Below are 12839 nucleotides of genomic sequence, written 5' to 3'. Positions count from 1 at the left end.
TCGCAAGAGAACTAGCATCACAGAAAAAATCTTCGTCTGGCGAGGCTGCAAGAAAACGGAGGAAATATCTATACTTCGATGCAATGTTATTTCTGCTCCCTCAAATGGAAGACAGACCGACCACCAGCAACATCGAAATTATGCCCAGTAGCACAGGAAACAAGGAAGTAGGTTCTCCCCCCAATTTGTATTCACAAAACAACAACGATACTGTACAGAGCACAAAAGTACGACATCCTACGAAAAGAGGAGCCAGGAAGGTTACGTCCTACGAGGAATCTCTATTAAATATATTAAAAGACAGACAAAAAGAAGAAGTTAACGAGGATAAGAATTTTATATTAATGCTTGTCCCCATGCTGGCAAGGTTAAACGAAGAACAGAAACATTACGCGAAAATAGAAATACTGAATGTGATGAGGAATGCCAGATATTATCACCTTTCACCGATTTTTCCACAGCATCCGAACATGTGTTATGACACAAATCAAGCGACTTATAACACCACTCAAGAAACTTATTCTCCACCATCTTCATTCGTTCAACTATATTCTACAAATGTCCTAAATGAAACGGAACCTCCACAAAATTTGTTCGTGTGCTCCTCTGCTGACAAACGCAACGAGACCACAGAAACCTCTATGTGCAACATGGTTTTGCAGTTTTCTCATGAAACAAGTTCGTCAGTTTCGACTTCAGTAGTGATTTTCTTGATGTATCTGATCAGTAATGTAAAATGGCAACAACAATTGTTGAATGAAATGATTCTCTTGATGTATCTAATCAATAATGTAAAAGGGCAATAAAAACTGTTGAATGACATAATGTGTGCTTACCTCAAAGTCACTGATAAGCGCTCCTCAGGTGGTATACACTTCCTCCATGTCGTATCTTGTTTTGTTATATTCGGTCCTACTGTCTGAAGCAGTGTATCAAAACTATTCTTACTCATTCGATAGTATTGAAAGAATTTATTTGGGTGATTTTGTAACTCTTCGTGTAATTTGTAAAACTGCCGTTTCACTAGTCTTTGACTTATAATCGGATGCACCCAGTAACGACATTTGCGCTGTTTGGTCGCTCTTCTTCGTAGTAAAAGCGCCACCAAACAAGCTGTTTCGATGAAATCCATGCTGGTACTGAGAGTAGTTGCGATTTTCCTGCCGCTGTGTGCGCACCACAATGTACTTCCGCGATAGCGATTGTTAAGTCGCGCCAACTGAAAAATCGCGCCTAGCCTAACCGCCTCCAAAGCAGGATCGTTTTACGGCACTAAGCCTCGGTGGGTCACATCGTCCATAAACAGCCCTTTTCAATCTATCCCAGGCATGATCGATAGTGTTCATGTCCGGAGAACATGCTGGCCACTCTAGCCGAGTGATGTCGTTATCCTGAAGGAAGTCATTCACAACATGTGCACGACAGGGGCGCGAATTTTCGATGAAGAAGAATTCCTCGCCAATATGCTGCCGATATGGTTGAACTCCCCCCCCCCCCCCCCCCCGCCCACCAAGAACCATGGACCTTGCCTTTGGTGGGGTGCCTTGCGTATCTCAACGATACAGATAGCCGTACCGTAGGCGCAACCACAACGGAAGGGTATCTGTTGAGAGGCCAGACAAACGTGTGGTTCCTGTAGAGGGGCAGCAGCCTTTTCTGTAGTTGCAGGGGCAACAGTCTGGATGATTGACTGATCTGGCCTTGTTACACTATCCAAAACGCCTTGCTGTTGTGGTACTGCGAACGGCTTAAAGCAAGGGGAAACTACAGCCGTAATTTTTCCCGAGGGCATGCAGCTTTACTGTATGATTAAATGATCATGGCGTCCCCTTAGGTAAAATATTCCGGAGGTAAAATAGCCCCCCATTCCGATCTCCGGGTGGGGACTACTCAAGAGGACGTTGTTACCAGGAGAAAGAAAACTGGCGTTCTATGCATCGGAGCGTGGAACGTCAGATCCCTTAATCGGGCAGGTAGGTTAGAAAATTTAAAAAGGGAAATGGATAGGTTAAAGTTAGATATAGTGGGAATTAGTGAAGTTCGGTGGCAGGAGGAACAAGACTTTTGGTCAGGCGAATACAGGGTTATAAATACAAAATCAAATAGGGGTAATGCAGGAGTAGGTTTAATAATGAATAAAAAAACAGGAGTACGGGTAAGCTACTACAAACAGCATAGTGAACGCATTATTGTGGCCAAGATAGACACGAAGCCCACGCCTACTACAATAGTACATGTTTATATGCCAACTAGTTCTGCAGATGATGAATAAATTGATGAAATGTATGATGAGATAAAAGGAATTATTCAGGTAGTGAAGGGAGACGAAAATTTAATAGTCATGGGTGACTGGAATTCGACAGTAGGAAAAGGAAGAGAAGGAAACGTAGCAGGTGAATATGGATTAGGGCTGAGAAATGAAAGAGGAAGCCGCTTGGTAGAATTTTGCACAGAGCATAACTTAACCATAGCTAACACTTGGTTCAAGAATCATGAAAGAAGGTTGTATACATGGAAGAACCCTGGAGATACCAATAGGTTTCAGATAGATTATATATTGGTACGACAGAGATTTAGGAACCAGATTTTACGTTGCAATACATTTCCAGGGGCAGATGTGGACTCTGACCACAATCTATTGGTTATGAACTGTAGATTAAAACTGAAGAAACTGCAAAAAGGTGGGAATTTAAGGAGATGGGACCTGGATAAACTGAAAGAACCAGAGGTTGTACAGAGTTTCAGGGAGAGCATAAGGGAACAATTGACAGGAATGGGAGAAAGAAATACAGTGGAAGAAAAATGGGTAGCTTTGAGGGATGAAATAGTAAAGGTAGCAGAGGATCAAGTAGGTAAAAAGACGAGGGCTAGTAGAAATCCTTGGGTAACAGAAGAAATATTGAATTGAATTGATGAAAGGAGAAAATATAAAAATGCAGTAAGTGAAGCAGGCAAAAAGGAATACAAACGTCTCAAAAATAAGATCGACAGGAAGTGCAAAATGGCTAAGCAGGGATGGCTAGAGGACAAATGTAAGGATGTAGAGGCTCATCTCACGAGGGGTAAGACAGATACTGCCTACAGGAAAATTAAAGAGACCTTTGGAGAAAAGAGAACCACTTGCATGAATATCAAGAGCTCAGATGGAAACCCAGTTCTAAGCAAAGAAGGGAAAGCAGAAAGGTGGCAGGAGTGTATAGAGGGTCTATACAGGGGCGATGTTCTTGAGGACAATATAATGGAAATGGAAGAGGATGTAGATGAAGATGAAATGGGAGATATGATACTGCGTGAAGAGTTTGACAGAGTACTGAAAGACCTGAGTCGAAACAAGGCCCCCGGAGTAGACAATATTCCATTGGAACTACTGACGGCCGTGGGAGAGCCAGTCCTGACAAAACTCTACCACCTGGTGAGCAAGATGTATGAAACAGGCGAAATACCCTCAGACTTCAAGAAGAATATAATAATTCCAATCCCAAAGAAAGCAGGTGTTGACAGATGTGAAAATTACCGAACTATCAGTTTAATAAGCCACAGCTGCAAAATACTAACACGAATTCTTTACAGACGAATGGAAAAACTAGTAGAAGCCAACCTCGGGGAAGATCAGTTTGGATTCCGTAGAAACACTGGAACACGTGAGGCAATACTGACCTTACGACTTATCTTAGAAGAAAGATTAAGGAAAGGCAAACGTTTCTAGCATTTGTAGACTTAGAGAAAGCTTTTGACAATGTTGACTGGAATACTCTCTTTAAAATTCTGAAGGTGGCAGGGGTAAAATACAGGAGCGAAAGGCTATTCACAATTTGTACAGAAAGCAGATGGCAGTTATAAGAGTCGAGGGACATGAAAGAGAAGCAGTGGTTCGGAAGGGAGTGACACAGGGTTGTAGCGTCTCCCCGATACTATTCAATCTGTAAATTGAGCAAGCAGTAAAGTAAACAAAAGAAAAGTTCGGAGTAGTTATTAAAATCCATTCGCCGATGACATTGTAATTCTGTCAGAGAGAGTAAAGGACTTGGAAGAGCAGTTCAACGGAATGGACAGTGTCTTGAAAGGAGGGTATAAGATGAACATCAACAAAAGCAAAACAAGGATAATGGAATGTAGTCTAATTAAGTCGGGTGATGCTGAGGGAATTAGATTAGGAAATGAGACACTTCAAGTAGTAAAGGAGTTTTGCTATTTGGGGAGCAAAATAACTGATGATGGTCGAAGTAGAGACGATATAAAATGTAGACTGGCAATGGCAAGGAAAGCGTTTCTGAAGAAGAGAAATTTGTTAACATCGAGTATTGATTTAAGTGTCAGGAAGTCGTTTCTGAAAGTATTTGTATGGAGTGTAGCCATGTATGAAAGTGAAACATGGACGATAAATAGTTTGGACAAGAAGAGAATAGAAGCTTTCGAAATGTGGTGCTACAGAAGAATGCTGAAGATTAGATGGGTAGATCACATAACTAATGAGGAGGCGTTGAATAGAATTGGGGAGAAGAGGAGTTTGTGGCACAACTTGACTATAAGAAGGGATCAGTTGGTGGGACATGTTCTGATGCATCAAGGGATCACCAGTTTAGTACTGGAAGGCAGCGTGGAGGGTAAAAATCGTAGAGGGAGACCAAGAGGTGAATACACTAAGCAGATTCAGAAGGATGTAGGCTGCAGTAGGTACTGGGAGATGATGAAGCGTGCACAGGCTAGAGTAGCATGGAGAGCTGCATCAAACCAGTCTCAGGACTAAAGACCACAACAACAACATGGTTGAACTATCAGTGGGAGGATAGCAATGGTGTATCGTACAGCCGTTATGGCGCCTTCTATGACCACCAGCGGCGTACGTCGCCCCCAAATAATGCCACCCCAAAACAGAAGGAAACCTCCACCTTGCTGCACTCGCTGGACAGGCGTTCAGCCTGACCAGGTTGCCTCCAAACATGTCTCCGACGATTGTCTGGTTGAAGGCATATGCGACACACATCGGTGAAGAGAACGTGATGCTAATTCTCTCGGGTCCATTCGGCATGTTGTTGGGCCCATCTGTACCGCGCTGCATGGTGTCGTGGTTGCAAAGATGGACCTCGCCATGGACGTCGGGACTGAAGTTGAGCCTCATGCAGCCTATTGCGCACAGTTTGAGTCGTAACACGACGTCCTGTGGCTGCACGAAAAGCATTATTCAACATGGTGGCGTTGCTGTCAGGGTTCCTCCGAGCCATAATCCGTAGGTACCGGTCATCCACTGCAGTAGTAGCCCTTGGGCGGCCTGAGCGAGACATGTCATCGATAGTTCTTGTCTCTCAGTATCTTCTCCATGTCCGAACAACGTCGCTCTGGTTCATTCCGAGACGCCTGGACACTTACCTTGTTGAGAGCCCTTTCTGACCCAAAGTAACAATGCGTACGCGAGTGAACAGCGGTATTGAGCGTCTTGGCATGGTTGAACAGACAACACGAGCCGTGTACGTCCTTCCTGATGGAATGACCGGAACTGATGGGCTGTCGGACGCCCTCCTTTTAATAGGCGCTGCTCTTGCATGGCTTTTTACATCTTCGGGTGGGTTTAGTGACATCTCTGTACAGTCAAAGGGATTGTGTCTGTGATAGAATATCCACAGTCAACGTCTATCTTCAGGAGTTCGGGGAACCGGGGTGATGCAAAACTTTTTTGTGTGTGTGTATGAAGCCCATCAAGTATCAGCACAACAGGATCATCACTAAATGGCTTTACAGACGGTACGAAATTGTCAAAACCACTTGATAAAAATATGAGTCTGAATCCAGCTACTAGACTGGCAAGCTGAATTTATCCTAATATGAGATAGCATGGTCCTACGTGATCTGCGATACCGTCACATATTAGGATACACATGGTACTGTGTATTACTAATAAACTATCATACACTAGAAACCTATCTCTTCAATTTGAAGGACAGTTCACCACAGCGAATGAAAGAATACTTTGTGAAGAATATTGCTGCAACAGCTACTCAACTTCAGACATTAAAGTACTTCAAGCACATACTCTCCAAAAACTTTAAATTCAATATTTTTAAAATAAATGATTCTGAATAATGTCCAGCTCCATAATTGTCTCGTTGTTACTGCTCTACGCCGCAGTTTCTGTGAGAAATAAGTTTTGATACTTGCCAACAGAGCTGAGCACTAACATTAAACAGAATGTAACTGTCTCACATTAGCGAACTCTCTCATAACAGGTAGCTTACTATTATATTCAAAATCGTTTTCATTAATATCATGTTTTGCTTTGTCCGCACCCGGTAGCTGAGTGGTCAGCGCGACAGAACGTCAATCCTAGGAGCCCGGGTTCGATTCCTGGCTGGGTTGGAGATTTTCTCCTCTTAGGGACTGGGTGTTGTGTTGTACTAAACATCATCATTTCATTACCATCGACGCACAAGTCGCCGAAGTGTTGTCAAATCGAAAGACTTGCATCCGGCAAACGGTCTACCCGACGAGAGTCCCTAGTCACACTACATTTTTTTTATCTTCTAGTTAAATTTAAGTCAATGTCAATTCAAACGTAGTTATGTTTTCAAGATAAATTCTATTTGCAATAAGGCAAAGCGTAGTGCTTTCCATCATCTTGCATGTGTAGTTTTATACCTACAGACCACCGACTTTACTGAGTTCTGTTTTCCTTTAAAATTATGGAAAAACGCACCGTGATTTCCGTTGGAATACCATATTATACGCTTGTTCTGTCGGTTGAAAGATCGTGCAGTTTCGTACGTATTTATTTCTTTTATATCATTACACACATACCAACCGGATTTTGTCCATCTGAAGGAGTTCAGACGTCTTACTCAGACTCATTACGCTGAATACTTGAACTTATTTCTCCCAGCATATTCGTAATTTTATTTCCAAACTAACATTTATGAAATCATCGTTAAATAATCTTTTCTCATTCAGCTTCTTCTCAACGATTTTTTCTGTGCATGTGATTTCCCATTCTGTCTGTTACGTCTATGAACAGTTGCGTGCATGCAGAGAAAACTCTCTCTTCGGCAACTTAATTTCGACGTGATAGTTTTCGAAATTGAGAATGATAGTGAATTTTAATGTTCCGAATGTAAGAGCAAAAGGACTGCTGGTGAGCTTGCCGCTTGCATTTGAGTGCATAATTTGGAAGGAAGTACATAATTACCAGTTCATTCGTGTGAAAGAGATGAATATTTAATTGGTTGGTTACTCTCTTCTACATTTGAAATACGAACTTTGTGAAAGACAACATTTTGCTAGAAATCTGATCTAACATCCTTTACTCCACAAGACTTTAATATGTTCTCATTCCTATAAACGAATGCCCTTAAAGTAACCCTGATGAATTGTGTTTAAAATGTTGTGAGTTTTGTGATAAAGTTTTTGCTAGTCTACAGTAGTTTTCTTAAAGACTACAATTAATACGCCCCAGTCTTCTACTCACCAAGACAAGATAGCTACTACCGAAAGGCAGTTGGCAACTACTACGACGGGGACATAAAAGGTATTGGTAGGATGCAGACCCAAACTCTGACTCACAGGCACTTCGACTGTGACAGTGACACTACCACACACTACCTTCAGACGGAATCTACTGCTGCAACTCAGATAATTATGTATTTCGCGACCACGGTTGATATATTGTACTTCTGCGTATAATGTTTAAATTGTATTAATTTCCAATGCTATGTGCAGTATGTGTCACTGGTATGGTAATATGATGCAGCCATAACCCAACATAGCCGCTTTAACAGGGCAAAATTTGTGATATGGCTGTACACACTGAGAATGCCCAATGTGGGTTTTAGACTTTTCTCTTGCAAACAGTTTTGTTTTGTCGACTGCACATGCTCGATTATGAGCAAAGCAATATTATCACATCTCGTGTGCTACACTCATACTATTATTAATGTGAAGCACATGTGGAAACATTAAGCCACATTTTCCTCAACAGCATGCAGTGTTTGTCATGATAGTTCCATTAAATTGGTCCATAAATTTTCATAAACGCTATTTCACCTCAAGCCTTGTCGAATGTCTACGGCGTACTGTTATACGTGTGTATGAATATACACATAATGTATGCTGCTAGCTACAATTAGGATACATTAAAATCTTAAAAGTCTTCTTCTGCATATGAGTGGTCTCTGACCATTGAAAAATTTAATTATTCATGGGAAGTCGCCTGCACTGATTTGTGATTGCCTACTAACAATTTAAGTGTTTGAGTGTTACAAGCAAGCATGCCCACGATACCCACTGAGTTATTACACAACTGACACCACTCTGATGTGGACAATATCACTTTACTACCACAATACATACTATGAGTGTTCAAATATCACAACTGGGTAAATTTTTGATCTGACATCATTACAATGCTGACAGATTTACTTTGGCTTGAATTTCAACTAAATGAAGTACTGAATATTAGTATGTGCCAGCTTCGTCAGTGGCCACACCAGTGCTTCATCTGGAAATAAAAAAAATCTGAAAACAATACGCACACGCTCACACAAACCCATCCACCCACCCACCCACCCACACACACACACACACACACACACACACACACACACAAAGAGAGAGAGAGAGAGACATTGATGATACTTCCATGATGATAATGAAGGCTGATGCTTCATGTTGGCAGTGTTAACTCTTTGACAGTTTATTGATAACTGAATCGTTCTTTATTGGCAGTATATATATTACTTTCACATTGCAGTGGTGCATTGTGTGCTTTTGCGATTGGTCTCAGGATGGGTTGCCATCGATACTCCAGTGATGTCTTTCTGTTTGAGACATTGGGTGAGCGACAGCGGCACACTTGGGTATTGTGCAGCATACAGTTTCCCACTGGATGGCTGTGAGGCACGTTGTGGTGGCTGCATTTAGCCTACCTGGCTGGCAGCAGCAGCCTGCAGGCAACTATTGAAATGTGACCTAGTGATGGTTGTCAGGATGCACCGTCCCCTTGGGTGGCGTCAGCAAAAGCTCTTAGCTCTGCTGCCCTTCCTAATGTGACTAGTGTTCGTTTTAGTAAATAAAATAGTTTCTATATTATCCCAGTCATGGTGGCATTTGTTTAAACAGCACAAGTAGGCTGGAACTGGGATGTGAGAAACTGTTTCATCTGAGCATAGAACAAGTGGATTCATAGATAAGACAAACGGATTTTTGAATGCAACCCCCCCCCCATTTTACACTTAGCACAACTGAGTACTTGTACTGTATTCTTCGGACAAATGGCCTGGCAACCATGTCATCTTGGATTTGACAAGTGGCCATCTTGGATTCTGATGTCAGAGGGCTGGGGAAAATCTAGAAGGACGTGTTCTATGTACACTGTCTTGGGTTTTATACTTAGGGCAGTTGGGCTACGCCTACCAACTTGGAACTTTCAATTTTCTGATATTTTACATTTGACAAAATTGTGCTTAGAGGATTTTCTGCCAGTTTTTGAATTACCTCTCATGTTTTACTTATGGCAATTGACACAGATCCACTGTGATGACAGAGGGGTGGGGAGAGGAGTGCAGGAGGAATCTGGCAATGTTGGATGATGTCATCAGAAATCTGGCAACAATGCAAAGTGGGCCAGTACTCGCATTGCCCAGTAATTATGTTTTTTTTTTTTTCTCAGTGGATGGCCTCTCCCTTTCGGTTTTGCTGTATTTTACTTCCTGTGGTTTGGTGATCTTACCTGGTGGCTCACAAACTGTGTCGCATTTGTTGTCAGTAGGTACAGCCAGCCTGTCAATTTGAACATTTTCTTGGCTTGAACGATCTCTGATGCTGGCGAGTCTGCAAGAGAGTATCTCAAAACTGTACTGTGTAAGTTGTAATTTTCTAGAATACCTAGCCATTTTAGACTATATCCTGAATATTATCTAAGAAATTTGGAAACTGGTATATGTCAAAATATAAACGTTTTTAGTCAATTGGTCTTTGGTGGGAATCATGGCCCCCATACGAGCCACACCTGACGGCCAGAGGTCGTCATCTACAAGAAACACAGTAGCTGACAGGGTACCAAGGATCCACCTGGTTTGTGGCATATAATATGTTGCACTTCCCGTAGAGTGATGTGGTAGGATGTGTCATCAACGGGTTCTAACAACCCTACCACAACAAAGGTCAAAAATTAATTATGATTGTTGTGTTGCTCACGCTGCTAAACATTGCATTTTCGGGCAACAATAAAATTATATTATGTGGCAGGTATCATTAGAGCACAGTTAATAAAGTCATTTCTTGAAATAATGGATAAACTAGGCACTCGTCTTTTCGTGTTTCCCACGCTCGTCTCGTTGTGAACTCATGGCTCAATCGTCGAAAATCTAGGTAGTGATGATTCTAAGCTCGGATGCAAAGAGGCCTAGGTGTTATTCTGCAATATTCACAAGTTTTATAGATGTGTTTCATAAACCATTCTTGAAGATTAAACTTTTGCAAGTTAAGAGAATGGTGATGTAAAAAAGTAATCAGCACTCCGAATTTAAGTTACACTACTTTTTTATTACTTTTGTTGCAACATCACTTCACTATATAAAACATACTTGAAAATATCTTCCTCACTGTTAAAGTTCACATTTCATAAACTGACTACAATTTGCGTCTTTTCAACATGACGACCAAGACTTGACTCTCTAATAACCGCTTACGCGCCCAAAAATCAGAGTTACAAGTACCTCAAAGATCATAGTGACAAAAGAAAGAATACACATTAGAATAATATCATTGCAATATAAACATATCGATGTATCAAAGTACCTCTACATTAATGAAATCAAATCTGAATGTTGTCACAGAAATATGTTAATTATTTTACAGAAACACAGTAGAATTTTGCTGGTATCAGAGGTTGCGTGAGGTGCCGTAATGGTTACGAAATTCAAGTACCATTACAGGGTCCACCCCAATGATGGGATTTTCAGATATCGGCAACCTGCATGATCTGAAACACAGTCGCGGTGACATTGCATAGCAACGGAACTGCTTAGAACTTGATTCTCATGGGGAAGAGGGCCGTGTCACCTGTTATGTTCAGCATTAGGAAACTGTATCCCGCTTCACTGTAATTCATGGATAGGCTCATTCTGTTCCATCTGTGCTCTGAAGTTAACTGGTGGGAGAAACCATGTGTACAAACTTCACAAGATTCGATCACTGAACAATCAATGATTTTTTACACGATTGCTTGAGAACAATTTAGGGAGCACACTACATCATCGAGTGTCACATGACGATCTTTGAGTATGTTTCTTCCATGTGTTACACTGTTGTACCACTGTGATATCACAGAGGGCAACAAGGTACCACTTGTTTGTATATCTTTTCCGTACTTCTGGAACTTGTGGAGCCAAATAAGCACAGATTTCCATAAAATACAGTTCTCTCTATGTATTAGGGCCATTTCGGTTTAAGCACTCTCTATGGACGGCTCTCTGGCCACAAAATATGCACAACTGTACACTGTTCTAGTCTGCTCATCTGCCGTCTTGCACAAGTAGTAGTTTACTAACCTCTGATTGCAGAATAGTGTGTAGGGGTTGTCTTATATCTGACATGTGCTGCCCCCTTCAATAATCACACATGCACGAAATTTCAAACTGTGTACAATATTCTGACGTTTGCGACTTATTTCTTGACTCACCTTCTTATATCATCTTAATCAATCTTACTCTGTTAGAAACCAGTTCCCACCGTTACCGGGTGACCACACCACTGACGTCCCGAGAAATCACAGAACTGAGAACAACATCGAAATCATATCAGACATCTCATAATCACTGTATTATCGTACAAACATTACTTATATATCAGCTAAGTACTTTGAATCAGTGGCAAAACAACCAAAGTCCGCCTGCTGCCAGGCCAAATGCGAATAAGTAAGAAGTAAAATTGTTGCAGGCGCCCGTCCCAGCAGAGCCATGGCAGGGCGAGCGCGATGCGACGGTGGAGGCACCTATGTGCACGCAGAAGAACTACTTCCTAGAGCAACCCGTTGTGGTGGGGCAGGAAGACTGCCTCTACCTCAACGTCTACACGCCGCGACTCCCAAGCTCAGAGGTATGTTTGGTAGCACCCATGTCAGCGCGAGCGAGTATATTATTAAACAAACATGTGGACCCAATTTAATTATGTTTTATTTTTTAATATGTGGACTGAATGTGAATGATCTACATACCGGTGGAAGGAAGGCGATCTAAAGTTTCGTTTGCCACTGCTTGAGTGCTGACAGTTGTGTAAATGACTGCTAGAGTGCTCGTGCCAATAGCCAGTTTGCATCAGTTGTGAATTTTATGGTTACAACGTTGTATAAGATTTCTGCATCTTTAGTATGGAAGATGTGAGTTGTCAGTTCCACCACAGAGAGCATTTAGTTTCCGATTTGGCAATAAACAAACAATGAAGACATTCATGAGCTGTTGATGTAAGCAATTTCAACAAACTGTGTTTTTGCACAGGACGAAATAAGAGCCAACCATGTATATCAGATGAGGACATGAGAGGAATTGAGTAAGAGTTAGCCTAAGTAAGTCAACCAACAGAACTAATACGTACGGTCGCAGGTTCGAATCCTGCCTCGGGCATGGATGTGTGTTATGTCCTTAGGTTAGCTGGGTTTAAGTAGTTCTAAGCTCTAGGGGACTGATGACCTCAGCTGTTAAGTCCCATAGTGCTCAGAGCCATTTGAACCAGCCAGAACTAATATGTAAATTGAAGGTAGAGAGGGGAAGAAAGGAAAGGGAAAGAAAGGGATCATTGCTGTCAGCTACATCTTGTCCGAAAAAACAGACACCGTACATTCATACAACTTATACGCC

The 12839-nt window shown here is 41.7% G+C and overlaps 1 protein-coding gene across 1 annotated transcript in view; it reads left to right on the top strand.

The window, feature by feature from the left end:
* Nucleotides 1–12839, top strand: part of LOC124794638 (juvenile hormone esterase-like) — a 516675-nt gene that overhangs the window by 157220 nt on the left and 346616 nt on the right. Inside the window, exon 3 of the mRNA XM_047258150.1 lies at nt 11923–12081. Coding sequence (XP_047114106.1) covers nt 11923–12081 — 159 coding nt within the window. The remainder of the gene's footprint in view (nt 1–11922; nt 12082–12839) is intronic.

The sequence above is a fragment of the Schistocerca piceifrons genome, chromosome 4 (assembly GCF_021461385.2).
Source record: "Schistocerca piceifrons isolate TAMUIC-IGC-003096 chromosome 4, iqSchPice1.1, whole genome shotgun sequence".
Lineage (NCBI taxonomy): Eukaryota > Metazoa > Arthropoda > Insecta > Orthoptera > Acrididae > Schistocerca > Schistocerca piceifrons.
The sequence above is the reverse complement of the archived record's forward strand: the minus strand, read 5'-3'. Positions and strand labels throughout refer to the sequence as shown.